General features: G+C 45.3%; 1 protein-coding gene across 1 annotated transcript; it reads left to right on the top strand.

The window, feature by feature from the left end:
- Positions 1–11,491, top strand: CHPF (chondroitin polymerizing factor). The gene is made up of 3 exons (XM_066575525.1): positions 1–579; positions 3,800–3,982; positions 8,216–11,491. Exons 1-3 carry the CDS (start codon positions 43–45, stop codon positions 9,473–9,475), a joined length of 1,980 nt encoding a protein of 659 aa, XP_066431622.1. The 5' UTR covers positions 1–42; the 3' UTR covers positions 9,476–11,491.
- The last annotated feature ends 3,772 nt before the right edge of the window (positions 11,492–15,263 follow it).

Below are 15,263 nucleotides of genomic sequence, written 5' to 3'. Positions count from 1 at the left end.
CATCTCTCTTCTAGATCTCGGTATATCAGTACAGAACTTGGCATGAGAGAGCGGCTCTTTGTTGGTGTCCTGACTTCCAAGACCACCCTGAACACCTTGGCAGTAGCAGTCAATCGGACCCTAGGCCATCGGTTGGACAAGCTTGTCTACTTCACAGGCATGCGTGGCCGGAAGCTCCCTCACGGCATGGCGGTGGTGACCCATGGAGACGACCGTCCCATCTGGAACATGTACCAGACGGTGAAGCATCTACTGGATCACTACATCCAAGAGTTTGACTGGTTCTATCTGGTGCAGGACGACACTTACACCGAGGCTCACCGGATTTCCAAACTTGCCGCTCATCTAAGTATCGATGCTGATTTGTACCTGGGCCGACCTGAGGAGTTCATCGGTGGTGACACTGAGGGGAGATACTGCTATGGTGGGTTCGGATATCTCCTTTCCCGGGGCCTTCTGAAAAAGCTCCAACCGCATTTGGAAAGCTGCCGCAACGATATCCTTAGTGCCAGACCTGACGAGTGGCTGGGAAGATGCATCATAGATTACACCCATGTCAACTGTGTGGAGGAGCATGAGGTAAGATTTGTTGCATGTGAATGACCCTCAACAGCTTCCCTCCTAAGGAAAAGCTACCAGAAGAGGTTAAAAATGTTCTACCAAGATTACAAGCTATTCCCTATCCATAGCCTAGGAGATAACTAGCTGACTGGTGGGGGTCTCAACGCTGATACCACTTCTGATCTTGAGAATGGGGGTCCTCTGTTCCCCTCTTCCTGGCATACTGGGTTACTACTTCCCCCACAAGGAGGAACTCAGAATGAATGGAGCTTCGCCCAAGCATGTGTGGTCGGTTCTCAATTCGTTTCACTGGGGCTGATGGAAAAACTTGAGCGCTCGGCGAGCTTCACAGTCCCATTGAAAGTTGATGGAGCATCACAGCGATTGCCCAACCAGCATTCCATTCAGTCTCCTTACTGCAGGGGGCGCTGTAAACCTGCAGTGAGGAGGGAAGATATAGGACCTCTGTTCTCTGGATCAGTGGTGGTCTCAGTGATAACTTGCTGGTCGATGAGGGGGCCTTATCCCCTATCTTACGAATTATTCCCCGATCCGTTGTTGGCCGCGTTCACACTGAATATCTGAGTAAAAAAAATCACTTAACAAGCGAATGATAATCGTCCCGTGTAAGAGAGCCTTACGTAAACCTATTGGTACGCGCACCTCGGGGAGTACATAGAAGGAAGCTGTTTTCTCAGCTTGCAGCCTGGTTGACGGCTCCATCTGAGGGTTTATAAGGTGGCTTTGTATAAAGTACTGGCGGCCTACAGCGCATATATTGGGGCTGCTGTACAAGAGGGAACGGCGAGATCCACAGAACGGAGCGCGCTGTACCTGCCGCTCCGCTTATCAGGGCAAGGCTGGGAAATACTGTTACTAGGTTTATGTAGAGGAAAAGTAAATACTTTTCTTGAGTTTCTTATTTTCTAACTTTTTACATGGATTTTCAGTTAATTGCATGCTGTGGCATTTAGTGTAACAGCGGTCAATTCCCTGCAGGATTGCTACAGTAAATACTCTTAGGTTACATGAGAAAATGTACCTTATTATGGGGGGAGTTTCTCACTCCACCATATGGTTTATGGATAAATGTCTTCACCACAACTGCTAGGATACTACTTGCTTTCAATGTACAATAGTATAACTAGTATAATACTGTCCCCTATGTACAAGAATATAACGACTATAATACTGACCCCTATGTACATGAATATAACTACTATAATACTGCCCCCTATGTACAAGAATATAACTACTATAATACTGCCCCCTATGTACAAGAATATAACTACTATAATACTGTCCCCTATGTACATGAATATAACTACTATAATACTGCCTCCTATGTACAAGAATATAACTACTATAATACTGCCTCCTATGTACAAGAATAGAACTACTATAATACTGCCTCCTATGTACAAGAATAGAACTACTATAATACTGCCCCCTATGTACAAGAATAGAACTACTATAATACTGTCCCCTATGTACATGAATATAACTACTATAATACTGCCTCCTATGTACAAGAATAGAACTACTATAATACTGCCTCCTATGTACAAGAATAGAACTACTATAATACTGCCTCCTATGTACAAGAATAGAACTACTATAATACTGCCCCCTATGTACAAGAATAGAACTACTATAATACTGTCCCCTATGTACATGAATATAACTACTATAATACTGCCTCCTATGTACAAGAATATAACTACTATAATACTGCCCCCTATGTACAAGAATAGAACTACTATAATACTGCCTCCTATGTACAAGAATAGAACTACTATAATACTGCCCCCTATGTACAAGAATAGAACTACTATAATACTGCCTCCTATGTACAAGAATATAACTACTATAATACTGCCCCTATGTACATGGATATAACTAATATTCTTGTACATAGGGGCAGTATTATAGTAGTTATATCCATGTACATAGGGGCAGTATTATAGTAGTTATATTCTTGTACATAGAAGGCAGTATTATAGTAGCTATATTCCTGTACATAGGGGAGCAGTATTATAGTAGTTATATTCTTGTACATAGGGGCAGTATTATAGAACTACTATAATACTGCCCCTATGTACATGAATATAACTACTATAATACTGCCCCTATGTACATGAATATAACTACTATAATACTGCCCCTATGTACAAGAATATAACTACTATAATACTGCCCCTATGTACAAGAATATAACTACTATAATACTGCCCCTATGTACATGGATATAACTACTATAATACTGCCCCTATGTACATGGATATAACTGCTATAATACTGCCCCCTATGTACAAGAATATAACTGCTATAATACTGCCCCCTATGTACAAGAATATAACTACTATAATACTGCCCCTATGTACATGGATATAACTACTATAATACTGCCCCTATGTACATGGATATAACTACTATAATACTGCTCCTATGTACAAGAATATAACTGCTATAATACTGCCCCCTATGTACAAGAATATAACTGCTATAATACTGCCCCTATGTACAAGAATATAACTGCTATAATACTGCCCCCATGTACAAGAATATAACTGCTATAATACTGCCCCCATGTACAAGAATATAACTGCTATAATACTGCCCCCTATGTACAAGAATATAACTGCTATAATACTGCCCCCTATGTACAAGAATATAACTGCTATAATACTGCCCCCTATGTACAAGAATATAACTGCTATAATACTGCCCCCTATGTACAAGAATATAACTGCTATAATACTGCCCCCTATGTACAAGAATATAACTGCTATAATACTGCCCCCTATGTACAAGAATATAACTGCTATAATACTGCCCCCTATGTACAAGAATATAACTGCTATAATACTGCCCCCTATGTACAAGAATATAACTGCTATAATACTGCCCCCTATGTACAAGAATATAACTGCTATAATACTGCCCCCTATGTACAAGAATATAACTGCTATAATACTGCCCCCTATGTACAAGAATATAACTGCTATAATACTGCCCCCTATGTACAAGAATATAACTGCTATAATACTGCCCCCTATGTACAAGAATATAACTGCTATAATACTGCCCCCTATGTACAAGATTATAACTGCTATAATACTGCCTCCTATGTACAAGAATATAACTGCTATAATACTGTCTTGCTATGTAGAATATAACTACTATAATACTGCCCCTATGTACAAGGATATAACTACTATGTTTCCTCTGTTTGCAGGGGATACGCTATCGGTACTTTGAACTGGGGAAGAACGTGGACCCCGAAAGAGAGAGTGACCCCCGTTTCAAGATTGCTTTCACCGCCCACCCAGTTTTGGACCCAGTTCAGATGTATCGCCTACATAAGCACTTTGCCCAGTTGGAGCTGGAGAAGACGTACCAAGAAATAGAGCAGCTACAGGTGAGCGCTGGGTGATGGGGACACATCCCGGTGCAGCAGCACAGCTCCATGATGAAGCCATCTGCCTACAGTTACTACACGGTGGTGCTTAACAGGTTCTAGTATAAATATATGATGTAGCTCCCCCTGTTGGTGACTGCTGGCATACAGGATCTTATGACTTAATTCACATATCTGCTTGGGTGACTTAGGGCTCTATATACAATATATCCGACACTAGAGCACTGAATAGCTCGTACACAATGCGTGTTATCACTAGACTCCTTCTGTCCTCCATAGAGGCCTATTGATACAATACGGCACGCTGAATAGTATTAAAGTGTCGCCCTCTGCCATCTATTGAGCTGGTTTGGAACCTTTCCCCCCACTTGTACACGGGGGCTCCAAGCGGCTTTATTTCCCGTTCATGAATAACCTGTACGACCGGTTTACGCTGCTACCACCTTGTTTAGCAATGCAGAGCAGGAGATGATGGATGCAGATACCTCTCATTTTTCAGTTGTGCTGCATACATTACAGCTAGCGAGAACCTACTCGGCATCCTACAGTAAAAGGGCTGGGGGTCCGTATGGCTGTCAGCTTTCGTGGAAATTGGGGTCGTTTAGGGTTAGAAAAACATGGCTGCTTTTTTTCCAACACAGCGCCACCTTTGTCTGTGTCTTGTATTGCAGCTCCCATTCACTCTAATGAAGCTGAGCTACACTAAATAAAAAAATAACCAGAATTGTTTTGTATATCGCCAACCTTTTTCGCAGAGCTTTCAGGTAATTTAGTTATTACCCTCACCAAGCTGGGTACTAATTTTACCAACCGCGGAAAAATCGAAGGCTGAGTTGGCCTTAAGCCGGCTACCTGAACCAAGCAGGGATTGAACTTGCAACCTTCAGGTCATGAGTGAGAGCTTAGGACTTCACTTCTGCTGCCTAAACATTTTGCGCAACATGAGGCTCATACTAACACACAACCCTATGGGCAAGGGTGGTACTGTGTTTAGAGGAAAGTGGCTATGTTTTTCTAATCCTGGACAACCCCTTTAAGGGACCACAGATAAAGAGCTGCAAACTTCCTTTAACAGCCATAGTTAAGTGTTGAGCTGCATTAGAAAAATATGTCTGTTTTATTCAGAAAATACTGCCACAGCTGTCCACTGATTCTGTGTCGTATTGCAGCTCATCTCCACTCGCTTCAATAGAGCCAACCTGCAATACCAGACATGGACAGGTGTGGCACTAACCTTGATAGATGAGAGCTGTGCCTTTCTAATCCTAGATCGTAAGGTAAAGTCCTCTGGTGCAAGCAGAGTCTTGATTGACTCCCAGGGTGATGTCACATCGTGATGTTTTCTTGGCAGACTATTTTTTGCGGGGTGGTTTGCCATTGCCTTCCCCAGTCCTCTTTTACCTCCCCCAGCAAGCTGGGTTCTCATTTTTACCGACCTCAGGAGGCTGAGTCAACCTTGAGCCGGCTACTTGAAACACGCAGGGATTGAAGCCGCAATCTTCCGATCGTGAGCGAGAGTCTAAGGGGAAGCTCATTACATGCTGATTTCTATAGCTTCATAGAACACTACCCTGAACCTGTCTTCAGTAAGCTCCCCCTAGTGGTGGCTAGAGTCAACAAAATATTATTCTTAGCGATTTTCTTACATGCAGTCCCTTATTTTGCCAGACCCGTGAGTTAAGTAAAAGGTGTTACTTTCCCGCCCCCCTTCAAAAAAATAAATAACAAAATATGCGCAGCATTATCTGGGGGTTAAAAGCAGTCTGAGTTCACACAGGGCGGATTTGCAGCGGAAATTCTGTCCGGGGATTTGTCAAAAATCTCGTCCACAGGGGACGGTGAATCCGTTGCGGCAAAGCCGGCACTGCGGCGCGGAATACCCGGCCGAAGCATGTCGTTTCTTTCTTTTTTCCGTTGAGGCTGCGCTCTCCTCTATGGGAGCGCCGGCTGCAATGGGAAAATCATGCAGCCAAGCCGCTCCAAAACCCGTGGCTAAGTGCCGTGGGTTTTGAAGCAGCGCTTTCCCGGCGGAGATCTTGCGTGTTTTTTGTTTGTTTTTCTTTGTTTTGTTTGTTTTTTTGCTACGGCCAAACTGCAAGATTTTTTTAAGGGGGTTCTGCCCTGTGAGAACCCGGCCTTAGCATTTTTTAGTTGGAAAATATATACACAACCTATAAAATTCTGAGTTGCCAGTGGGGGTTTAACTCTTGCCGGTTGCCTGAACATGACTTGTGTCACATACATGGTGTCTAACACCAACTTCTCCATATTGACACACTATCCCACCAAAATCATTTGGACACTATCAGTAGAATGGATTGCATCTCGTGTCCTAAACCGTGCTACATAAGATACATTTCCATATGCTAATACTTGGTGCAGACCCTTGGAGGTGTCAGACATAGTTTGTGGTCGGAAGTTCACGCCAATGAAAATACGGGTTCTGCCGCTGCACACAAGCCGTCCTTCACAAAGCGCTATGCGTCAACCTGTCTATAGTGGTGCTTTGGAGAGTTATTCTATAGAGTGATGAATCGCGCTACTTCATCTTCACATGAGATGGACGTACCTGGGTGTGGAGGATCCTGCGGAACACCTTTTGCATAGTATGGAGGAAGTTGCGTTATGGTCTAGGGATAGTTTACGTGGCATGGTCTTGGTCTGTTGGTTGTAGGAACAAGAACCATGAACTGGAGTACCCTTACATTCCAGACAATGCTGCTGACCATGTGGCAGTATGGTCAGTAATGCTCAGAACAAGGCAATGCGCCTCGTTACCCATCCAACGCTGTTTTACGTTGGTTTGAGGATATGGATGTTTCAAGATTGGACCTCCTGCACATCTGTGGGACTAACTAAAACGTAGGGTCAGGAAACCTGAACGTCGTCCATCTTTTTTGAGAGAACTCGCCAGATGTTTGCAGGACGAATGGAGGGAAATACCAGCTGAAATGTATCTGATATTAGTAGAAAGTATGCCACAGACAGTATCCGATGTTGTTCGGGGCCGAAGAAGCCCGACTAAGTGTTAACATATGGAAATAAGTTGGGCGTGTACTGTAAAAACTCTGCTTTGATTTATATAATATGGTTAAGGCCGAAGGCATGCGGCCGATACAGATTTTCTCATGCGGATTTACGCCGCGGAAGGACCGCAAAGGTAAATAAAAAGCGGTTGCGTTTGATCGCGGATTTTCAGGCGTGGGAAAAAAAATGCACATGCTTACTGGCTCTCTATAGCAACCTGAAAAGTATCCACCTACAACATCGCAGTACATCTGCAGTGTCATCACGGATGTACTGCGAGAAAAATCGCATCCATAGGCCCCCTGCACACGGGCGGAAATGCCACGGCGGGATTTCCTGCAAAATTTCCGCCCGTGCCCGCTGCCATAGGATTGCATTAGATAATGCAATTTGTCTGCGTGAAAACACACGGAAAACAAATTGCGGCATGTTCTATTTCTGTGCGGGTCTTGCAGAGGCCCACACAGAAATGTTAGTAGTGACTCGCCGGCTCCGCTCTGCACATGTGCCGGCTCAGCAGCAGCCGGAACATCAGAGAAGAGGAGACGCCAGAACGGGTGAGCCGCAGGTCTCTGCAGGGGCACGGGTCCGCATCCTGCTCCGAGAATTCCCGCAGCGGGATCCGACCCGGCCGTCCACAGGCAGCCAAAGCGATCTATTGAGCCCTCTCTGGTGTGATCGGCACTAAAATAGGACATGCCGCAAATGTTCAAATTGTTTTTTTTTACGCACGTAAATTTCCACGATAAAATTTCCATTTGTCTGTAGTGACCAGCGGAAACTAATTGACTTCTATGGCTGCATGCAACAGCAGAAATCGCACTGTGGAAAATCCACCCGTGTTCATTAGCCCTAAAGGGAATCCTGACGCAGATAAATGGTGAAGCCTCGGAATCCATGAACATGAAGATTGTAGAGTTCAGGATCAAATAGTTCCCTCTAGTGTCGGGCTATGGGTATTGCACACTCGTAGTGTTCAGTTGTGTCTTCAGTTGTGTCTTCCAAACAATCAGTTGATGGCGCCTGGACAATGACCAAACGTTGGACCTTTTTGGTTTTACCTAATTAATAGGTTCCTCCTATGTTACTTAAGTAATGTTGAATTGTACGAGCACCAAGCAAGTTGTTATGTTTTTCGGTGACCACTCTTTAGAATTCTGTACTAACTGATTGCCTCTTGTTCTGTTTTTTTTTTTTTTTTTTCAGCGAGAGATCCAGAACACAAGCAGTCTGACCGTAGAGGGGGAGCAATCGGCGACGTGGCCTCTTGGAATCAACCGTCCTTTTCAGCCCCGGACACGCTTCGAAGTCCTGAAGTGGGATTACTTCACAGAGGACCAGACGTTCTCTTGCGTTGACGACTCTCCGAAGTGTGAGCTCATCGGGGCTGACCTCGCCGATGTGTCCGACGTCATCAGCACAGCTGTCGATGAGTTGAACCGTAAATACCAGCCCGTGTTGCATGTGCGCAAACAGCAGCTTCTAAATGGCTACCGACGTTTTGATGCAACGCGAGGCATGGAATACACGTTGGATCTCCAGTTGGAGCTGGTAACTCAAAAAGGCCACAGCCGCTCCATAACAAAGAGGGTCCACCTGGTCCGTCCACTCAGTGAGGTAGAGATCATCCCGATGCCCTATGTTACTGAAGCCAGCCGCATCAACGTCATCCTACCCCTGACCGCTCAGGACAGGGAGTATGCCGCACGCTTCCTCCAGTCCTTCGCAGACATCCAAGGCAATGAAAACTCTCTTCTCACCCTGCTCTTCATCTACGACCCCTTCCAAGCTCAGCAGGTCAGCCAAAACGACATCTTCAGCCAAGTCAAGAGCCAAATTGCCGAGTGTGAGCGCAAGTACCGCGGCATCAAGATCCCTTGGATCAGCGTGAAGACCGACGCTCCTTCTCAGATCCGTCTCATGGACATCATCTCTAAAAAGCACCCTGTAGACACTCTGTTCTTCCTTGCAGGGGTCGGCAGCCGCATCAGCACGGAGTTCCTCAACCGCTGCCGAATGAACACCATCAACAACTGGCAGGTCTTCTTCCCCATCCACTTCCAAGGTTATAACCCCGAGGTGTCTGAGCACGGGCAACAGTCTCCCTCAGGCATCCTAGAACTCGTACGAGACTCTGGCCGCTTCGACAGGGATGTTTTTGATGAAGCTTGTTTCTATAACGCAGACTACATGGCGGCCAGAACGAAAATGGCGGCCGATGCTCAAGAGAATGAGGAAATATTGGAGATGTTGGACATCTACGAGATGTTTATTCGGTACTCGGGGCTTCATATCTTCCGAGCCGTGGAGCCATCGCTCCTCCAGGCATACCGCACAAGAGCTTGTAACCCACGCCTCAGCGAGGAAATTTACCACCGGTGTGTGCAAAGCAATCTGGAAGGACTAGGGTCTCGCTCCCAGTTGGCCATGCTGTTGTTCGAGCAGGAACAGGGAAATAGCACCTGACCACACTCTTAAGACCACGTGTGGTAATGGGGCCTTTAAGACCCTCAGACTGCTCTATCCATACCAGAACTCTTGTTGTAGGTGCCAGGAACAAAGCCTTAGCGGCACCTCCCATACTTCCTCTGTTACAAGGTCTGTGGCTTTGAACAAACTGACACATGGTTGGACGTGAGGGGACATTTCCCCTTCAATAATGGACCTCTGCAGCCTCGGGTTTTGTGCTTTCCGCACCGACTTTTGCCATCACTGCTGCTTCTACTTGCTCAGAAACTGAAGGATGCGTTAGTTGTGCGTCCATGTTGTTTTTTTTTTGTTTTTTTTTCTAAACTCCCGAAAAAAGGACACTTGAATTAAAAAAAAAAAAAAGCAAAAAAATCAAAGTTTTTGTGAACCCTTTTTAACTTATCTCTGTGGACCGCTGGTTTTATAAGATTTTTACTTTGAACTCTTCCAAAATTTTTAGGTTTTCATGTTGTCCGGTCCCTGTGCTGTGTATTGTGTAGCTCCAAACCAGACCGTTGCCATCTTTGGACCTCCTAACCAACACCAATAACAGGTTTACTGATGATGATGTTGATGTCATGGGACTCGTGGCTGTAGGCTCGCCTTCCATCTATCCAGATATGTGAAATGGTAGAAAAGTCACACCTCTCGGCTGCAGCAGCTTAAGACGGAGTAGGGATGTAGAACATCTTACATCCTTATATTGGCCGGTATCTAAGTGGTTAATTCTCTGTACTTTGCATAGCCATCCCCCATGAAGAATTCACAAGGCACTGTGTATTAAGCTTTTGCAATCCTCCTTGTTCACAGGTCGGCCTCAACAAGTGGATATGACTCCAGAAAGGACTTACAAGCCAAGGATTGATTGAAGTTTTATAAACTCCACCGCAGGACCAAATCTTGATTCCTGTAGATGCCTCGGGAGGGAGGCTCTAACTACTTGAGGAGACTTAAAAGGTTATGCAGTGCTCCTCTGGGAAATTTGGTATGCAAATTGGAGATGTTACAATGCCTCAGCAGCGCCACCTGTTAGAAGGTACTTCTCCTACAAGTCAGTGTCTAACCTAACAGGCTTTGTAAGATGACTGGGAATATAAGCCGAAGACAGATGTTCTAGAGTTCTTGACCCTTGTCCATGTACCTTCTAATAGGTGGCGCTGCTGAGGCTTTTTAATATCTCCTATTTGCATACTTAAGGGTGATTTTACAAACTTTGTGTTTCGTAGCTATTTTTTTTTTCCCAAAAGTTTGGCCGTTGTCATGTTTTAGATAAGGGCCCTTTTACATGGAACAATTATTCATTGTCTCGCTGGATCGTGTAAAACTATACAATCGTTCGGTGTAAACACTGACTTATCGATAAATAGTTCGCTTATCATTCGTCATTCAGTTTGTGCAGGCATAAAATCAAATGACGATCACCCTAGTAAACAGGCAGTCCATCTATGAGCAACTGCCTGTTTGCTTCTGGCCGCCCATCTCCATTTGCAGTACTCTCTGGTGCGCACCTTCTTCGTTCACTGAGTGATCATCGCTCCTCTGAAGACGCACTCAATGAGCGCTATGTAATGCAAAGAAAGTGGAAGTATTACTTCTGTTAATCGACCCGGCAGTCATGTGACCGTCGGGCGTTCCCTGGCACAGCAAAGCTGCAGGGTCTTACAGACCCTGATCAGCTCTTCCAGTGACTACTGTCACTATAGGGAAATGGTTTCCCCTGTTACTGGGGCTCCCAAAAAACAGAAAAAAAAAAAAAAAGTTGAACATTTAGTGTTGCCATGTCCAACAAAACCCGAACTATCTAAGTAGCGCCTTATTTATCTCACAAGGTGAATGCGGTAAAACAAAAGTACGTAATGCCACAATTGTTGGTGTTTATTGTCGTCCCATCTCCCAATAAAAGTGAAATAAAAAGTAGCAATAAAAACCGCAGCTCACTCTTCGATAATCAAGCCCACACACACACTGCAAAGACAAGCCAAGGGGCTCAACATGTGCTGACAAGTCGTGTGTGGGGTGTTTTTATTATATATATATATATATATATAATATATATATATATATATATATATATAGTAAAACCTAAAAAATGTACCCCAGTGTCATCACAATTGTACCACAGAATGACGATAACGTCCTTTTACTGCACTATGAGTACTGCAAAAGCAACACGCGTGCATTTTCTTTTTTCACCCTACATACTTTAAGGCCTCATGTCCACGGGCAAAAGAAGAATTAAAATCCGCAGCAGATTTTAACTCTTCTCCTGCCCGCAGATCCGTACCCCATAGGGATGCATTGACCACCCGTGGGTAGATAAATACCCGCGGATGGTCAATAAAAGTGATTTAAAAAAAAATGGAGCATGAAAAAATCTGGACCATGCTCCATTTTCGTGCGGGTCTCCCGCGGGCTTCTATTGAAGCCTATGGAAGCCGTCCGGATCCGCGGGAGACAAAAATCGGAATTTACCCACCCGCTCCGTTTCTTCTCTTCGCCGTGGCGCCATCTTCTCTCCGTCGCGGCCGGATCTTTTTTCTTCGGGCCGGCGCATGCGCGGGGCACGTCACCGACGTCATCCTGCGCATCCGCCGGGCTGCAGAAAGAAGATCCGGCCGCGACGCAGAGAAGATGACGCCGCGGCGAAGGAAGGATCCGGAGCGGGTGGAAGGTAAGTTTATTCTTATTTATTCTTATTTTCAGCGCTCATGTCCGCGGGGCAGGAGGGACCCACTGCAGATTCTCCATAGAGAATCTGGAGCGGGCCTGATTTTCCCCGTGGACATGAGGCCTAAAAAAAAGTTGTTTTTTTGTTTGTTTTTTTTTTTTTCCCATACATTAGGTGCCACTTTTAAAAATAAATCTCATCCTACAAAAAAAACCCAACCCTCATACGGCTACTGTGATGGAAAGTTTAATGAGAACTCCTCAAAAAGCAAGGATTTAAAGTGTTAAATAAATGGTGTTAAGGTTACAATGAAGCAAATCGTTATCCTTCCAGCGCGGCATTGGTTGTCTGCATCGACCCTCGCTTCACAGGAGTCGTGCAGCCAACAGTCAGTATTTTATGTCTGCATAAACAAGACGATTCGCTGACAAATGAGCCTTTTTTTTCTGCTTCATGGGCTGATCATTCGTTCTTGCCCAGTTATTGGGCGGCATAAGTCCCTGTTGTCATGGAATTTGACATAGAATCCATACTGATTCTATATCCAGTCCATCTACAGAAGTGTTCCAGTCATTCGAATGGTAGTCTGCCGCGTGGATTTGAAATCCGCATCAACCGTAAGTAGAATAGCCCCATTAAATGTGGACCCATGGCACCTCAGTGCAAATCTGCACTTAAATGCACAGATTTCTGCTGTGGATTTCCTTTTGAGTCTCTTGGTAACTGGCTGCAAACCCTGAGCTCCAAATAACAGAATTGGAGCGGAGTATGTCAGAAAGTTGCACAATTCCTCACTATACGGTGATTGAACTTTTAGTGCTGAACAAACTTTTTAAAAGTTCAGCTGGTTTTCCATACCAGCAAAAAGTGTTGTGTTTTTTTTTTTTTTTTTTGTTTGGTCTGAACTAGCTGGCATTTCACCAATACCCCTAAAACTGTTGTATAACACTAAGAGCTGACCCCCTCCCCCCCCCCCCCCTTTCCCCCTTAAAAAAAGCAGTTTTACATTCTAAGCGATATTCCTAATATTTGCTGTAGCGATGGTGAAGGAAGTTCCCCACTGCGGCCCGTCCACGGTACTCCCTGCTCATCCAGATGGCTCTCGCTCCTGGCCGGAGTCTCCCTTCTGAGCACGGCGGACTCTGTTTTCACAGAACTTGAACTTGTGGTGTTGTAGTAGTTTCTGTTGCTCCTCATCTGCTGCAGTAATTTCCCTCCTCCTGATGGTGACGAGGTTAATCTGACACTTGCTGTAATGACTTCACACTGGGGACGGATGAGGCGCGGGGCAGCAATCATTCCGAAGATGAACTTTTATTTGACAGCACAGGCTCCTCCTCCTCGAAAGCAATCATTTTATATTATAAATCTATTTAATATTTGGGGTTTTTGTCAATGATTTTAAATATACTTTAATAAAAATGCAACAAATATCTGAAGCGGTTTTTATTTGTTCGGTTTGGAAGGGAAAGGGACGCTTAAAGGGGCTTTCCAGGGAAATACTACTGATGACCCATCATCGGGGTAGGTCATCAATCGTTGATCAGCTGGGATTCGTCGCTTGGCACACCGACCGATCAGCTGAGGGGATGCAAGCTGTCAGCGCTGAAAATACTGAGGTCAGGGGAAGCCTCCGACTCTGTGCAGTGGCCGGCGCTTGTAACTGCAGGCGTTGATTTAGATGAAAGCCGTGCCTGCAGTTACAAGAGCCGGCCACTGCACAGAGGTCGGCGCAGAGGCTCCCGTGACGACCTGTGTATTTGCGGCGCTGACAGCATACGCCCACTCAGCTGATCAGTTAGGGTCCCGAGCGACAGACCCTGGCTGATCAACAGTTTGATGGCCTACACTGAGGATAGGTTATCAACAGTATTTCCCTGGCAAACCCCTTTCAAGACCCCCTGGGCCACAAAGAAGGCTGCACCAGTGTCTCTGACTATCTGATGCACACTGTACATTAGGGCTCATGCCCACGGGCATATACGTAAAACACTGCGGGTCTCCAACCATGTGCTCTGCCAGCAAAGACGACGTGTGGCTGTGTGTGCACTACGCATGCCCCCTTATATCACACGAACCTGTGCAGTGGGGCACCTTTTTAGTGTTGCTGGCCGGTCAGAGCAGCATGTAGTGTCTTAGACTACCAATGGACACGAAGGGACCTTTCACACAGGACAGAATTATGCTGCAGGTTGCCGCTTTAAGTGGTCCCTCAAGCTCCTGTATTGGTTCCTGGATTACTATTGTATGCTTGACACCATAACTCCATGGGAAACTGGGGATTGCGGTCCAAAATGTCACCAAATGCAATTCTAAATGATGATCGGAGCAAATAAAGCCAACCACTAATATTTTATATATATAATATTTTATTGTGAACTTTCCTTATCTGGAACAGTCAGAGCTGTTGGAATGTGGAGGGCTGCGACGTCCTCAGGGTCCGCACATCGTGTACCAGAAAATGCCATTGAGCCCCCCCCACTGATGTCCGGGCCGTGTAGTACTGCAGAGAGGTGCTACGTGAGAGTCAGTCGGTACTTCAGAAGTACAAGTGGTTCACCAGCCAGATGCCAGCGCTGATTAGTGGGATTTCCAGCTAAGTGCATGTGCGGCAGATCTGGGCTGTCTGATAAGGTGTGGTTTAACTTGCAGTGGCCTGCTGTAACGTGATTATAAGGGCTCATTGGTGATTGCACGCCCGCGTAGTACGTGGTGAATAGTCAGTGAAGGCGCATGGATTTTCATTGACCCATTCACATTTGCGTATGAAAAAGCTTGCTGCATGCTCTATTTCACCGCATATTGCGCTCGTACAGCCCCATTGCTCTTATGGGTAGCGTATTCTATGTTGTCCATATGCAACATCGCCATTAGTCAGAGCAGGCAATTGGAGAAGAAAAAGTCGCACGACCGTGTTTGTAAGTGCACAAGCGCTGCCATACGTGGCAATAGCCGTCTCCCATGGCGGTAAAACCACCCGTGGGCATGAGCCCTTATACTCTGTATCTAGACTGTTTACATGCACCAGTTGTGATACTAACATGTCGCTGTATATTGGCAGGGCGTACATTTGTATTCCAAACTAAAGGCCCCCCATACACAGTTTAGTCATTCAAA

Source organism: Eleutherodactylus coqui, chromosome 8 (assembly GCF_035609145.1).
Source record: "Eleutherodactylus coqui strain aEleCoq1 chromosome 8, aEleCoq1.hap1, whole genome shotgun sequence".
Lineage (NCBI taxonomy): Eukaryota > Metazoa > Chordata > Amphibia > Anura > Eleutherodactylidae > Eleutherodactylus > Eleutherodactylus coqui.
Note: the sequence above shows the minus strand (reverse complement) of the source record. Positions and strands in the feature narration are given on the sequence as shown.

Bases quoted from the DNA above. Each gene is read 5' to 3' on its own strand.
- CHPF (XM_066575525.1), top strand. From the start codon at position 43: ATGAGAGAGCGGCTCTTTGTTGGTGTCCTGACTTCCAAGACCACCCTG. The intron at 580-3,799 runs GTAAGATTTGTT...CTCTGTTTGCAG, and splicing joins ACTGTGTGGAGGAGCATGAG to GGGATACGCTATCGGTACTT. The intron at 3,983-8,215 runs GTGAGCGCTGGG...TTTTTTTTTCAG, and splicing joins AAGAAATAGAGCAGCTACAG to CGAGAGATCCAGAACACAAG.